The sequence below is a fragment of the Peromyscus eremicus genome, chromosome 16_21, assembly GCF_949786415.1.
Source record: "Peromyscus eremicus chromosome 16_21, PerEre_H2_v1, whole genome shotgun sequence".
Classification (NCBI taxonomy): domain Eukaryota; kingdom Metazoa; phylum Chordata; class Mammalia; order Rodentia; family Cricetidae; genus Peromyscus; species Peromyscus eremicus.
Window position 1 is genome coordinate 39309125 of NC_081432.1, and position 16762 is coordinate 39325886.

Below are 16762 nucleotides of genomic sequence, written 5' to 3' on the forward strand. Positions count from 1 at the left end.
AAATGTATGGATTATCCCCATGAGTTTGCTGCTGGAATTGTCATGGGAAAAAATGAATATGTCAACTCACTTTTTCCATTGAGCAGTCACCAGAGGCCATTTCTTTTGCTCCAGAAACACGTTCTGAATGACCTGGAGGCTCACTGCACAGCTCTTCCAGCTTCTCACCTCCTGCCAATGCTGCTGTGTGCACGGGAGAGTGCTCTGCCCCTGTTTCTCCTACAGTTTGTGGGTTCGGAGAATGGCGATTTCCTTCTTTGCTTTCAAGACCACCACAGATGTATGGCTTTTCTTCCACCACCTCAGAAGCAGCACGTGGTTTCTGATTCGAGGCTTCAGCCTGTTCTCTTTCAGGGGAATAGCCATCCAAAAGCAGCTCGTACAAAGCATTTTTAAGTTGTGGTGGAAATAATTCAGATGCAATGCTTCTTTTCTCTGGATCCCACTCCATGTGAGTTAACACTTTCATCAACTCAGATGTGCCTGAGGTTTCTTGGGTCTGTTGTTTTTGCTTCAGTATATCAAGAAGGTCCAACTGAAGACTCGCAATGCAGAGAGGATCCCCTCCACTCTCTGCCTTCGGTTCTGATGAGTTATTCGTGGGGGAAACGCCAGGACTGGGCACACTAGATACTTCATCCAGCAACTGAGGCAAGACAACTGTTTTAATGAAGCTCTGAATTGAAATTTTGGTACCTGTGCAAGCTGAAGGGTCTCCCCCTTCTTGGAGATTTGTATGACCTTCTTCTAACATGCTTTTCAAGATGGCCTCCCCACCATCCCCAAATGCCAGAGACAGCTCGGGAACATGAACCTCTCTCTCTTGGTGTCTTGGAGCTAAGGCTAGTTCTCTATGTGGCTGTTTCTCAAGGCTTTCTTTCTCCCTGTTGATTTCTAACGGTGAGCAGCCCCCATCTAAAGTGTTACTGGAGGCATTTTTCACAACATTCAGATGGAGCTTAGACTGCTCAGAATTGGTATTTTTTCCACAGTCCTCCACACTTTTAAGAGGTGGGGGTGACAGTGTGGTGTCACTATTTTCTGGAGTGAACTGAAGGATTCCTGTTTTTCCTTCTGAGATACTTTCTTTGATACAAGTATCACTTTGCTGGATTTTTGCACCTGAAGGCCAGTCTTCTTGGGGAATGAGTGACGTGTCCTCTGCATTATTTACTGTCCACAAATCATCCTTCATGGGAGGAGAAACTATTGAGACAGAGCTTGGGATGTTTTTGTTTGGTTCTGGTATATCCACTTTTATATGTTTGTCAGAGTTTTCTAAGGAAGTAAACGGATCACTCTCTGTCTCCAGTCCTTCTGTGAAGGAATCTTCTTCCACATGGCTCTTTACCTCAGGGGATGTGACATCTGAAGTAAAGTAGGCATGAGTCACTTTAGAAGCTGAGGTGTCAAATATTTCTGCGAGAGTCTCAGATGGAACAGGACTTTCACTGACATTTTTGAGTTCATCTCCAAGAGGCAGAGTTGCTGCTTCCAGGCCCCCTCTGTGACTGAGTTCCTCGGCGTTCGTCAGTGGACGGGGAGACTGATGCTTAACCATGCTGAGGCTCTCTGGTGCACTTTCATTTGGGAAGGGGCTGAGATACCTTTCTTCTTCTCCTGAGCCCTCTATGGACCCTTCCTCTTTACCCGAGCCCATTTCCCGAATGGATGTCTCATCCACCAGCTGGTCGCTTTTGCCATCTCTACCTTTAACCAGACCTCTTCCACTTTCCTGCTGATCCTTGTCACTTACGGTGGATGACAACTGGCTTTCCCCAGAAGGTCCTCCTATTAACTCGGTTTCAGAACAAATGATTTCCTCCAAAGTTGGACTGATTTTGGGTGATACATTCTCAAGATACTCGTCTTCAGCCTTTAGAATATTTGTAGATTCCGGCCCTTGAACCAACTTGACTTTTGCGCTCATTACATCCCTTTCTAATTCAGAAATCAAACCAGTATCGTTAGATAAAATACTTTCAAAGCCAAAGACTTTTTCCGAGGCGTGGTCTTTAGCATCAGGCAGCGACACATCTTGAGTTGTCATGTGACCAGCCGGGCTGACTTTGTTCTCCTCGTCAGCTTCTGTCGTAAGTTCTGGACGGCTGCTTCTTTCAGTGCCTTGACTTTGCTTACCGGTTGATTCTGGCTGCAAAGCCCTTGCACGGGGCTGCTTTCCTAAAGGACTGTCATGGTGCATTTCATCCAGGAGAAGCATGGGACTGATACTTCGGTTTTCACCCCCATGTTCCTTTCCAGGGGTGGTGGCACACAACCGGGTATCTCCAACTTGGTACATGGGCTTTCCGCTCTCATCTTCCACTCCTTGTCCCCCTCCTCCTCCGTCACCACTGTCTGCACTGCTGTAGTCCCCACTGGGAGTGTCATCGTCGTCATCATCATCCGGGTCACTCCCGTCACATACAGAATGCCTGGAACTTTCTCTACTTAACATGGAACCTACCCAATCAGCATCAGACTGGCTTTCTTGGCTAGTGCCACACTCCTCTCTTTTCCCTCTCCAACCATCATCAGAAGCTCCTGAGCTCTCCTTCCTTCCTGTGATTTCACCATCAGTCAATGAGTCAGAATCATTATGGTCAAGGTCACCCGGGCTTTCTCTTTTGGATGTAGGTTCTATTAACTGTTCATTCACCTTGTCTGAGGCCACTGAATTTAACTGTTTCTGGTCAACTAAATGTAATTCAGCGTTCTCGGTACCTACAAGAAATTCCTGAGAACAGTGCGCTTTGCTCTTCACACTTAAGCTATCAACGATTCCTTGTTGGGGAAACAAAGGACTTCTCTTCTCTTCTGAAACATCATACAGAGTATCAACAGGAGGAGGGCTTCCATCGCTTTCCTCCTGCGACATGTCACAGTCCTCAGGCTGTAAACCATCACGGTCATCACCTTGAAGAACTAGAGAATCGTGGTCATCATCTTCAAACAAGGGGGTATCATAAAAATAATCGTCACTCTCAGTGTCTGTCCCTGAGTCACTCTGCTGATCAGCCAACAGTGATGTCTCATAGTCACCAGCATCAATGGCTCCCTTATGTGACAATGTGCCACAGACAGAGGTGTCGGTATTGGGTGAACCATCCCCAGGGATCATGGTACAGGAGTATTTGTCCACCTCAGACCCACTTTTCTCATTTTCATCTGTTTGTTGAGTATTTTCACTTTCACCTGAAACATCTGACATGTATTCATCACTGTGATATTGTATTTGAGGATCACTACACCCAGTATCTAAAGATATCTGTCCACAGTGCTCCCCCTGGAAGCTGATGTTAATAGCTGCGATTCCCAGAAATTGGTCTTGGAATTTTCCTCTTGCACTTTTATCAGCTGACACACTTTGGTCACTGAATGACAATGGAGAAGCTTCACATATATATCCCGTGTTCGGTGGGGTTTGTGTGTCACTCAAACTGCTCTGACTGTGCCTCAACTCATCATGACTTAACAGGGCACTCAGCTGGGGGGAGTAGTCAAAGACAGACGGGTCCTTCTGCATACTGTCTTCATTCTCTCTCTCATTCCGATGACAAAGTCGACCAGTTTCTGATGTCAAAAAATCACCTGCAAAATCTTGAGTGCTTTTAGAATGATTATATTCATCTGGAGGTGCCTTTGTTTCAAGCTCACTTTGATCCTTACTGTCTTTCAGTATGTCATCAGAGTCATGTCTGAGCATGCTCCCCTCTGCATATTCAGGCTGTGTTGAATGTGATGTAGGTTTGGGGACACACACGCTAGATGGACTGCTGGCTTTATGAACAATTGCTGTTGTATTGGTTAGGTTTTCTGCCCAATACAATTCACTACTGTTGTCATTGTTTCCCGTTCTACAGAACTCTTTATTTACGGCACACTCTCTGTTTTCAAGAGCCTCTTTATGTGCCGGTTGTCTGTAAGGACATTTAGCAGAATCAGCTGCTGACGTCGAACACTCATCCTTTTCTTTCCTTGAGGCACAATTAGGAAAGGCACCAGGGGTGCTTAGGGCAGAGAGACCTTCTCTTATGGCTGTGTCGGCACCAAGTTCTGCACCGCAGCTTTCCAGCAGCATGCTCACAGCCTCGTCCAAGTCTCCATCATAGAGCAAAAGCCTCTGGCCCGTGTTTGCATCCATGTAGCTGTTCACCATTAAATAAGAGAGGAATAAGTTTTTAGTTTGTTCTGAGCTCTGGGTTGCCACTGACTCTTCACCATCAGAACCATCCTCCTCTTGCCTGTAGTCATGAACTGTAGATGGCTGGAATTTACAAAAAGAGAGCCATCTTTTGGCATTTTTACAAGCTTCTAAATCTCCCAAATCTGGCATTTTGTCTGGCAGGGTTATATTTTTTAAAATGGATGCTGTGTTATTATCTATAATTCCCAGCTGCTTAGCAACATCCAAATCCATGACCTGAGAACTTTCTGGGATATAGAGAGCAGCGATTTTCTGTCTCCCATTCAGAATTTTGTAGGCTAATTCATTTGTAATCAACTCTTGCTGTAAGGAAGAAGATGTGGGAAATATTTCACCGGAGTGGGGCCAAATGAGTCCAACATAGCCCCGCTGAGCCTCCAGAACCAGAAGCGCACTGCTGGAAGTAATCAAGTCACACTGCACTGCTTCGTCTACCGTTAAGCGCTTAGCAGGGTTAGAGCGCAGGATCCCACCGGTCTGAAGCTGATAGGTGAGGATACTGCTTGCAGTGTCCCTGTCAATCATTCCCTCTGCCACGGCTTCTTCCACAGTCATTCTTTGACCAGAGTTGCAATCGATCAGACCACCAGACAGAAGCTGCGCACCTAACAACCTAAACATGGTTTCACGGTCTATGAGGCCTTCATGAGCGGCTCTTAGGACGCTGACGCTTCTTCCGCATTTCAGTGTTATTCTGCCCGCTTCCTGTGGTCTCACGGGTAAAAGCCAAATCCCGGTATTTTCCTGCAAAATGCTTCTTTGGACCATGTCAGTTAGAGACACCTTCTCGGAAGTGCATGGGTCAATAAGATCTTTGCAAGTGTTTTGCCTTTCAAGGACTTTAGAAAACAATGCTGAGGAAATCAAATTCTGCTGGAAAGCCTTTTGTAGGGTCAGGGGTTCGCCTGTGGCTGGAGCCACCAGAGCACCCGCAGAAAGCAGTATCTCAAGAACGCGGATGGCCATGGATTCTGATATCATGCCTTGAGCCAGACAATCCAGCACAGGAATCGTAGTTGGTGACGTAGTGGAAATGATCTGCTTTACTTCATTTAGCTCTTTCAGTTGGCACAGAATTTGTTCATCAATGAGGCCATGGCTTTCAGCATCTTGGAGGTCAAAACACTTTCTTGATTCTGGTGAAATCAAACCAGAAATCACTAGCTGTGCCTCAAGCAACCTGATTCCTGTCTCATAGTCAAGAAGGCCTCTTAAAACCGCCCGGAAGACGGAAAGGACCTCTCCAGTTGACTGAACGATGGTGCCCGCGATCACTTTATCCAGCTGGAAGGAAAATGCAGAAAGCTCAGGTCGGTCTGGAACCCAAGGCCGGTTCCTACCACTTAGGTGGTTTTGTTTTATAATAATGAACTTGATCATAAAAAAGTCCTCTACTTACCAGGGCAGCTTGTGAATGTTAGGCAGCTCAAATGCACAAGTGACCTATGTCAGTGATCTAGTCAACAGCACAGGATGTGATAAAGCTTTGAAAACGACATGCATCTGTGAATTGAAAACTCAATATCTGTGTATACTAACGAGGTTAGTGAGGACACGGAGTACGTGCTGACAGAGAGAAAACAGAACACGTATCTAGAAGGCAAATCATGCTATCTGCATCCGAGTGAGATTAGAGTCTAGTGACATGAAAGAGCATAAAACTCCATGCTACCGATGTTTACAGCATACAGACTTTTCCGAGGATAGTTAAAAAAAAACTAAGGAGCCAGAAAACTTGTTACATACCCCTTAAACATGACAAATTATGTCAAAGTATTCCTAGGAGTCATGGAATTAAAAATAAACACTTTTAAAATATCGGGCATTGTGTTGGGCACATTACTATGAGCCAGACAATTTTTAAATCATTTCTGGGTTTTTGTTTTTTTTTTAAGATGTGAGTATTCTCACTTTAAGATGTAGCCTCCCATCCCTCAAATAATTTTCATGGGTATCTCTGACAATTAAAAAACTCCATAGCATATCAACTGCATGGGCTCTTTTCTAACCATTATTTTATACTAAAATACCTAACATAACAGTAAAAGAATGGCTTTGAAAAAGAAGAGTTAGAAAATGAACGAGTCCTCTTACACCATGCAAGGCAGAGATTAAGAAGGCAGAGAATGATGATCAGCACATGTGAGATTGTACTTTATAAACACAGAGGCCTCCCAACTCTCCACCTCTCTCTATGTATTTCCCACGTATAAACCTTGAGGTACATTACCATACATTTTCAGCCATGCACAGATCAGACTCTTGAACGGACCTCACATCTAGTGAGCAACGTTACCTTCTCCTCTGCCTTCGTATCTCCGGAGGGTTGCGGTTCCCGCTGTTTCAGGGATTCACTGAATAATAAATTATAACCTTCTTGCAGAGCTTTCACTTGTTTCTCCAATTCCTTTCTTTCTTCATCTGTCAGTCTACAGCAGGCATAAAGTATCCAGAGGTAGTGTTAGCCTTCACGTGTAAAAGTTTGTAACCTGCCTCCATGTCCCTGCTTCACAGTCTTCAAATAGAGCGTGACTATTTCTCAGGTCTTGAAATGATTATGTATTGAAGTCAGGGGCCTATATAAAATATCCAAGATTCTTTCCTTTGTCTAAGAAAGAGACTAAAGAGTTAAACTAGTAAGTCAGTGCCCTCCCAGATAAAGCAAAGAAACAACAAGAAGACCAGAATAACCGCTCCAAGTTGATCAGAGAAGATTCTTCAAGGAATAACACAAAATCATTTCAGGGTAGCCATGAAGAGGACACGCCAATAGGATTTAAGACAGGGGATGATGCCTTCTTTGTTTGAACCACTGGTTGAAATATATAAAGTAACTCGTGAAAAACAGGACTAGAAAACAGAGAGATACACCCACTCACTGTGTATGCATATGCACACACACACACACACACACACACACACACCAAGAATTAAAACCTGACTTAGAGCCTGCCCTGCCACTCACTGGCTCCTCATCTTCAACCTGTCTGAGTTTACTTGTCAGTAATAGATGAGGAGGAGTACACTGGAGAATGGTGAAGACTGGGAGTGGCAGGTTGTTAAGTTCATGTTCTAATTGAGTAAAGTGTGGTTTGTCGGTGTTCTACTGTTAGGATGTCAGGTAAGACACGCTGCCTTTTGTCTCCTGGATGGTTTTCAGGACGTGACCCTATACCCAATGAAAGGGCCAGTGAAAGCCAACATACTTGTCTCCATGTTTAGCCAAAAAAAGCTGTGTGGCTTGAAGAGCTTCAGAGAATTGCTCCTTTTTGGTTGATATTTCTTTACTGGAAATCTGTAAGGTAAGAAGGCACATTCAAACTCTCCACCAACAAAATGAGTATTAAATGATAATTAAAAATATATGATTTTAATCAAGACAAAAGTGACATTTGTATTTTCCAGTGACACACATAGACTGTCAGCTGTGAGCAGGGTACAGGCCTGCCTAAGAGGTCAGCTCTCCCCATCAGACAAACAAGAAGTGCAGAGTCCTCCCGGTGTCACGGTGCTATCATCTTAATGCAACACCACACAGTTCCTGCATCTGTCCGGGCCCGACATGAATGTACCAAAGGCCAGAGACCGGTGCTGTTTCACTAACAACCTTGTATGCCACCGTTCTCAAAAGGACACTGCGACTGAGGAACACTACTTCCAAAGAGGAGCTTCCTTCCAGAAGCTCCTTTTTATTATGGAGGAAGTAGGCCTGTAGATCAAGAGATAACTGCCCCAGGCTAGCACCCTCCATCCCAAGTCATCCGGGGCAACCGGAGAGGAAAACCCATTGATGGAGGGAAAAGGGAGTTCCCCCAAGACTTTTCCTTAACCCCTTTCATTTGATCAAAGCTTCCATTCTTGTAAATGAACAGGAATGGGAAATACTGGGCCAACGAAAAGATGCCAAGTCTGCTCCTTAGTCCAATGACATCTATTCTGCATGGCTGTAGGTAATCATGAAGGTAAATGGAATCTTTGAGCACTCACTCATTATGTCTATTAAACCACTTTCTCCTTTAAAAGAGAAAGAGCAAGTGTTCTGGTAGAATTCCAGGTTAAGGCCACAATCTTATTTAAAAGTGTCTGTGTATACTACATCTAAATCTTACTAACGTTTTAGAGAATGTGTAACTATAATGTGAAGACACCAGGTGTTTATAAGTCATGCTTCTGAAGAAACACATTCTCTCAAGACATCTTTGCTAAGGCTTATGTGCCTCTTTTAATGCCTTCCTATTTGATAGTGAGGAAAAGCTTGAGAATATTTTAAATCAAACATTTTAGGGAAATTACATGGAAGGGTTTTGGCTTAAAACACACCAAATGTAAATGCTTTCTGAATTCTCAGTTCTTCCATTTGAATGACACACACCATGAAAGACTATGAGCTAACTGGCTCCATTTTTAAAGAATAATATTTTAAGTAAAAACTTTCTCAAGAGAAACCCCAAATCAGATCTATTTGGCCTTATATCAAAAGCAAGATTAGACAAGAGTTGATGCCTTTCCTGACCACCCCCGTGTCAGGGTCAATTGAGTGTAAATACTAAGGCAGAGCTAGAAGAGACACTAAACATTGAGACTGAGTGACAGCTCTAGAAACCACCAATGTCAGGCAAGGGTAGGAGCTTAGGAGCTGGCCTCCTGTGGGAAAAGTGTTCCTTATGCAAAAGCTTCTCTTGGTGTCAATGTCCAGGCATGATGGCACATGCCTTTAATTCCAGCATTCAAGAGGCAGAGCCAGGTGTATCTCTGTGAGTTCGAGGCCAGTCTAGTCTATAGAGCAAAATCCAGGACAGGCACCAAAACTACACAGAGAAACCCTGTCTCAAAAAAAAAAAAAAAAAAAAAAAAAAAAAAAAAAAGGAAAGAAAAGAAAAGAAACTGAGGAGTTCAAGGCCAGCCTGTGCTGCATAGCAAGGGTGAGACTAACATCAACCTTGTCTCCCCAAAACAAGCCCAATCCAACAACAAGATACAAACTAGAAGGAATTCCTACCACCAACAGCACTAATAAAATTTATACCTTAATGTCAATGTCCTGAGCTTTGAGTGGTACACTGTGGGGCAAAAACACCTCCCTTATGCAGTCTCCCAACTAACACTAAGCAACTATTTGCTTGTGAAACAGAAAAGATTCATGAAAGAACTACTAAACACTCAACCATGTTCACATCCTAGATGGTATTCTCCATGTCTTTCTGATATGGGTGGCATGGAGGACTGGCGACTTCACTGACCACCAATCTTAGTCATTCTAATGGGGGAGTAGATGTATAGAAGATGTGATGGGGGAGGGGATCTACGTAAGTCCTATAACCTATTGGCTTGCTGAGAGTGGGGCCAATGCAAACGGTTCTGGCTGTGGGCTAAGATACCCTTCTCTGGCACATTCTAACTATGACTCTTTGGGCAAACTGACTAACAACCTCTTGGATCGTCATTGTGAAAGCCTGTAACCCAGGGGGAAATTAAAGTACAGATTTGTGCTTTGCAGACCGTATGATTCAGTGAATTCTTCCCAACAGCACTAGAACCTCTGTGAATACCTGTTGCTTAGAGAAGAGGGGCTTCCCGGCCTTCTCCACATCTCTCATTGTCTTGCTGATATTTGATACCCATTTCTGCAGTTCTTTAGCTTTTTCAACATGCTGTTTCTTCTCTTCTTCCAAAGACTTCTGACGGGCACAAGTAGTTCAAAAAGAGAAGATACATTCTAGTAAATGACTGATGACCGAGCTTCTCAACTAACCTATCCTTTCTGCTGAATATCAGAATGTAAAAAATGTTTTCCCATCATGTACACGGGTTACGGAGATCTTTTATTCATTCATTTAACCATGTCCACCATGTCACAGCACAGATGTCTAGGGTAGCTGGGGAAGCTTTGACAATCTTTATTCACTGCTCTGACCACCCAGCTGCTTCATGAGTAGGACAAATAAGCAAATTCAACTTTATTCATGAGACTGAGAGATTGGGGAATTGCTGCCTTTACATTAGCATTACAATCGTGAACGCCTCCACAGAAAGCTCTCAGACAACAGGAAGCAAAAGGAGAGAGAAGGACGACATACAGATGATCCCCCTCCTCTAATACACAACGGGCTTGTTAGATATTAATTCCAAAGTCTCAACTAAAATAAGAGATTACAACGGACACTTTAATATGTAAAGAACATCACAGCCTACAGGAAGCAAATATCCAGCCTCATGGGTCTGGAGCACATCTGCCTGTTCTCTTCAATCCCGCGGTGCTCTGTGAGGTACTCTTTCAAGATGCACATTGTTCCACGTCATTAACATGCTGAATCTATTCAGTGAAAGAACTCTGAAGAAGGACTGAAGAAATGAGTCTGTGAACGTGTGGATGGTCACCATGCTTACACCATTTTCTAGATAAAATCCATTTATTTAAGTGAGATAAGATTTCTTTTTTTAAATGTAACTATTTTAGGGGGCAGCCAATCTTGTGTTATTTTCAATTCAAGAATGACCGTGTTTTCTGAGCAGGGAGCTATTTCTAGCCTACAAGAAATTCTCAGTGCTTCGAGTTCGGGACACAGTTCCTAGACTGCACATTTAGCAGACACCATCTGCTCTGAACAGATGGCGGGAAGCAGCCGGCATTGCTTCTGCATGGAGTTACTTAAACGCCCTACTGGGAAGAATAGTAGAGGCTGGAAATCCCTGTCATCAAGGGTTCAGAAACTTCTAACAGCTTAAGTCCTGTGTGGAAATCAAAATCAGCTTTCTCTAAGGCTTCTTTATATGTCAACTTTCTTTTAGTCTGAGGACATGTTATATTCCTGACGTATGATTTTTGATCCTTGAGTCTGGTAGCGATGAGGACATCGATGATCCCTACCTGAAGGGCCTCTTCTATAGACAGCCTCGAGCGCACCTGTGGCTCTATCAGGCCCCCTGTCAAGTACTGGAACTCCAGGCATCGGATTCCCATCTCTTTACTTATGATATTTGCATTCACAGCTTCCACCACGGACATCGTTTTATTAGTGACAGGATGGCTGATGCCTGTGATTACTAATTCACACTGGCGCAGCTGCTGGGCAAAGCCCTCATCAACTAGGCCTCTATGCAAAGCCTCCGCTACCCTGTATTTCTTGCCAGTTAGAGGGTCAATTATCCCCCCTGTACTGACTTGGGCTTCCAGGCATCTGAGGGCAGTAATCCTATCAACCAAATTTCTCCGGGAGGCTTTCAGTAAGGAGATCCGTTCCCCACTAGCAGTCAGCCAGTAGCCTGCAATGGGACTATGCAAATCCTTCTTAGGAACTATCTTGCTCAGCAGAGAGTCGGCCAGTTCTGTTAGTGTGGTAAGGCCTTCCTGATACTTTTTGATCAAGGCTTTGTCTAGTGTTCCCTGCTCTACAGCCTCACTAATATTGAACTGCAAACCAGTTTTGATATCAGTTAGCATGTGAGAAGGATGTCCATAGGAGTCAAAAAATGTGGCTTCCTTCCACTGGTACTGCTGCCCTGAAAGTTCAAGGTAAATACTTTTGTCGATCAGGTTTCTCTGGAAAGCCTCATACGCGGTCAGCTCTGCTCCTGTTTTTGTATCCACCACAGAAATTTTATGAGTTTTCTCTATGTTGAGGTTGGATATGTCCCTTTCCCCAAAGGGCAAGAGAAAGCACTGGCAATCTACGTCAAACACACACATCTGCAGCAACTCCGCATAATACAGAGCCTGCTTGTTGTTGGGGTTAGGAAAAACTCGGGTGTTGCTGGACGGCTCGTGCAGAAACTGTAAGATGGCGTTGTTCAGCAAGCCCTGCTGCACAGCAGTTTCTGGAGGGACTCGGATGCCTCTCACAGGGTCAATGACGCCCCCACTGGCAATCTGCGCTTCCAAGATATGTTTCCCTTTCTTCCTATCAAGCATTCTATTTTCCATCGCCTGGAACACTGACAGCGTCTTGGAAGAATGTGGATATCCCAAAACTGCCTTCTCGGCCTCCAGGAGCCTATTCCTGAATTCAGGATCAACAATGCCTTGACGAACTGCATCTTCAACACAGTAAGTCTGACCAGAAATGGGGTCGATTATAAAACCTGTTGCAGCCTGAGCTTCTAAAAAGGCTAGAGCCATCATTTTGTCTATTATGATTTTCTGGGCTGCGGAAGCAAATGACATTTTTTCTTTGGAAGACTCTAGATAAAGTCCTGCAATGGAGGTGGCTTTGGTCAAAAACTTGCTAAGACTTTTCTGAACTTCTTCAATAGTCTTCAGACCGAGTCGCAGCTGCTCGACTGTTCTCAGGTCCAGAAGCTTCGCTTCGGCCAGCTGCCTACCAGACACAGTGTGCCTGAGCCCTTGGAACTGAAACTCATCCTCCCTAACTGAACATGCTTGGTTAAGGTCAAAGCTCTGGGAAGTCTCTGGCTCTACGCTTTTCTTAAGGAAATCTCCCTTGAGTCCACCAGATGTTCTGGACCCTTCCAGCATCCATCCACCAGCACTGGAACCCAGTTTCTTCTCCTGTGTTAAGGTCGTGACTTCTGTATGCATACCACATTGTTTGTTCTTAGCTATCTGCAATAGGAATGTTTAAGATGTTAAAAGTTGCCTAAAGAACATGATGACATTTTATCAAATGTTCTCGGCCCAAACACAATCCCTTGAATTATAAGTGAGTGAAGAATGGCAAACCAAGGGTAGGGGATAATATTTTGAGAGACTCAAGTTTTAGCAATTAAATACAGTAAAGTAGTGAATAAAATGAAACCTGGCCACAGAATATGCTAGAAGTTGAAGATAATATTTCCTTCTAGTTCCCTCCCCCCCTAAAGTGCTAAGACTCTGACCCAGGGCCTTGCACATGCTAGGGAATTCTTCTACCACTGAACTGCATGCAACACAGCCATTCTCTAGATTTTTTAAAAATATAATCACCATTAAAATACATACTCCTACAGATATATCAGCTTACTCACCACATTTATGGACAATCTCAAGCATTCATAAATCAGTGGTCATTTATAGTAAAATACAGCCAAACTGATGGAAAATTAGAGTATTATTTTCCTCTCAGGACGACTATACTATACAGCTTAGCATTCAAAACTGTTAAAAATGTAGCCTTGGAGAAAAAAAGAAATAACAGAAGCCTGGCCTGGTAGAGCTAAGAAGGTCGTAGAACAAGGTATACCTCCAAGGGTGTCAAAAGCTTCACCAGTTCCACTTCGAGTTTGTCATCCTGATACCTGACAGGCGGTCTGGAAGTCCTCAAGGCTTGGTCTCTCATCTTCTCTAGGTCAGTCAGTCTCGGAATCGGGTTTTTCTCATCAAACGTTATCTGCAATTCGGTGCTTGTCTGAGAAAAGTACTCTGAGTAGCATGGTTGGCTGCTGTCCGTGTCCAACAGCATCCCTGGCTGTCGGAACTTAACCTCCTTCGGGACTTGTTCAGCGACCCTCGGCTGCCATTTTTCTTCTACCTGAGGTTGTGGTTCCTGAGTCCATCTCGACAGTGGACACCTGGCCTGTAGGTTCAGGTGTCCAGAGTTCCCCGAGGAAGTCTCTGCGGGGTGGTGGCACTCTCTCCCTGCCGTATCAAAACCTGATACGGAGGTATGCTCTCTGGCTGTGTTTTTTTCTTGAATTTCACACTGGAGCAAAGCTAACTGGTGCTCATGCTCCTTTATCTGCTGATCCATCTTCTGCTTGAGGTTTTCGACCTCCCGTCTCTGGGCTATCAGCTCCTCCTCGAGCTTCCGGCATTTCTGATAATGACTGGCCTCCCCGTGCTGCCCCTGCTGCATCTTCTCGCGGTAGCACTGTAGCTGCCGCTCGAGCTCTCTGATGTTTGTCTCCCACAGCTTCGCGTTCTCCTGCGCGCGGCAGTTTTCCCTCTGAAGAGACACGAAGTCATGCTTAATGCCGGAAATGTCATTTTCAGTGATGACCTTGGACTCCATCAGCTTCTCCATCTTCTTCCGAAACTCGTCTGCTGAGCGCTTGAACTTGTCCGACTCCTCCTGGAGCAGGACCATCTTCCTGTGGGTCATCTGCTCTTCGATGGTCTTCAAGTGCAGCTCATCCTGCACCTTCTTCAGCCTGTCGTTCAGCTCCTGCACCTGAGCCCGCTGCAGCTGGGCTTTCTGCTCCTCTCGCCGCTTCTCCTCCTTGGAAGCGCTCAGCTCAGCACTCAGGTTCCTCACCTCCTTCTCTGTATTCTGGATGATGATGTTCTGTTGGTCACATTTCTGCTTAAACTCGCTCACTAAATGTTGGCTCTGGGCTAGATCATCCTCTAGGCTTTTAATCTTCCGGTGGAAGTCCTGCTCTGTTTTGGTCTGTTTATGCAAGTGTTCGTTGGTGTTCCGTAACTGATCTTTAAAACCATCGGCCTGAACCTGCAGCACTTGGCATCTTTGCTGGATCGCTTGTTTCTCTCGGACGATGTTCTTGGACTCGGCCTGAATTCTCTGCATCATTAGTTTGGTTTCATTATTCTGCCTCGTGAGCTCGTCCACCCTCTGTTTGAGCATTTCTGCACACTCATTGCTTTTCTCCAGTTCTTCATTGAGCTTTCGGATTTTATCATTGTTTTCTTTCTCCGCTTTAATATTCTGAAGCAACTGGGCATGGCTCTTCTCAAACTCTTCTTTCAGATGATCCGATTTCCTCTGGCACAGTTGTCTCCTTTCCTCCGAGAGTTCCTTCTCATTCTGTGAAGAGTGAACTTGGGAATTTAAGTGCTGAATGTTCCTCTCAGCAAGAGCGTGTGCCCTGGTGATCCTGTCGACTTCTCTCTGGAGTTTTCCTTTCTCATGATGGAGAGATTCCAATTCTAACTGGTAGTTGTGCTTTATTTTCTTGAGATCGTTAGCTTCCTGCCTGACCTCTTCAGCCTTGTCTGTCGTTTGGTTCAGCTGCCTGCCAAGTTCTCTGAGCTGCTGGGAGTAGCGTTCCTGGGCCTGATCCTTCCTTTCCAGCTCCCCCTTGAGGCACTTGAGTGTGTTATTCGTCTCATCCAGCTTGTCTTTGAGCAGCCGCGCCTTTTCCTCAGAGGAAGCCTTTTCAAGCTGGACCGCACTGAGTTCGTACTTGAGCTCCCGCATCTCTTTCTCAGCCTTGCGGTTGGCCACAGTCAGCTCGTCCACCTGCTGCTTAAGTTCCTCCTCCTTCTGTCTGTCCTGCTCCTTCTGGGGGCCCGCCACCGTCCTACAGGCCGGCAGCCCGTTTTCTCTACACGAATACTGAATTTCGGTTATTTTTCTTCTTGCTTCCAATTCGATCTTTTGCTTTTCCTTCAGCTGCTTCTCGGCCACCTGCTTCTGGAACGCCAGGTCCCTCTCCATCTTCTGCACCAGCTTCAAGAGCTCCTCCTCGTGGTCTCGCTTTCGCCGCAGCTCTTCCACTAACGCCTGTTTCTGCTGTTCCAGATCGCTGAGGCTCGAGTCCTTCCTCCTCAGATGATCTTCGAGGGTTCTTCTCGTGAGGGTGTGTTCCTCCAGCTGACTCCGGAAGTTGCGGAGGTTCTCCTCCACCGCGGCTCGCCGGGCCTCGGCCTCGGAGGTGAGCAGCCTCACTCGCTCCAGCTCCCGCTCGGCAGCTTCCTTCTCCCTCACAATGGTCTCCAGCTCCCGGCGGTACTGCTTGGCCTCGCTCTCCGCCCTGAGCTTCTGCAGAGCGATGTCCTCCACGTTCCTCTGTTGCTTTCTCAGTTCATTTTCCGCAGCCTCCTTAACTTTTGGAAGCTCTTCCTCCACCCGAGACTTTTGCTTCTTTAGCTCAGCTACCATTGTTTCCAACTCACTGATCTTTCCTGTAAGTTTGCTATTTTCAACCATGGTTGCTTTCTGACGCTGCAGCAGATCTGAATACGCCCCGTGCTCAGAATTCTCCTTAGACCTTTTCATCTACAAGAAACATTTAAAGTATCAAAGCCGTTCTACTGAAATAGATTCCGGAGCCTCTGAAGTAGTGCTCATGTACTCACGAGACCAAGGGAGCTCATGTGCAGAACAAGCAGTGGCCACCAGCACCAGCACCAGTTTCTTCAGAGCGGAAACCTCAGAAAGCCGGCAGGGAGGAGACAGATCACCTAAAGGGTGTGCTTCCCAAAGGATCCCTTTTGCCCCTCAGGAGTAATTTCATATAGAAATTAGCTGGTTTGCGGTTTTGAAGCAAGAAGAGACTACCGAACATGAAGCGGGGGCCCTGAACTTTTATAGATGTAAAAACTAAGCTTGGCTCATAATGATATCCATCCACTCTGCTCTCACAACTCAATCACGTCAGCTTGGAACAAAACCACCACGCAGGAACAAAGAACACAGACTTAGTTTGCAATAACAAGCCCAGTGGAAATTAAACATGGTACTCACAGAGCCATGTTTAAGATTAAAGAAACAGAATTCCAGAACAGAGAGCCGGATTCAGAAATAACACTTTTAACAGGGGAAAGGAGAGTTACATGCATCTTGACATTTCCAAGTCACTGTTTCCAATGGCAAGTGTGACAATGATAATGATGGGGATTGCTAATGTAAAGGCAGCTCCGGTCCCTGGCCTTAGAGAAGG

General features: G+C 45.2%; 1 protein-coding gene across 10 annotated transcripts in view; it reads right to left on the bottom strand.

Moving 5' to 3' along the window:
* Dst (dystonin) overlaps positions 1-16762 on the bottom strand; it is a 160740-nt gene that overhangs the window by 122849 nt on the left and 21129 nt on the right. For 5 of the 10 annotated variants that reach the window (XM_059281380.1, XM_059281377.1, XM_059281378.1 and 2 more), the window contains exons 22-25: positions 9757-9885; positions 7414-7502; positions 6504-6636; positions 71-5491 (exon numbers count right to left, since the gene is read on the bottom strand). In XM_059281380.1, coding sequence (XP_059137363.1) covers positions 71-5491; positions 6504-6636; positions 7414-7502; positions 9757-9885 — 5772 coding nt within the window. Of the gene's footprint in view, positions 1-70; positions 5492-6503; positions 6637-7413; positions 7503-9756; positions 9886-10021; positions 12768-13383; positions 16099-16762 lie in introns of those variants that run through there. The other 5 variants (XM_059281384.1, XM_059281381.1, XM_059281383.1 and 2 more) reach the window with 2 other exon arrangements.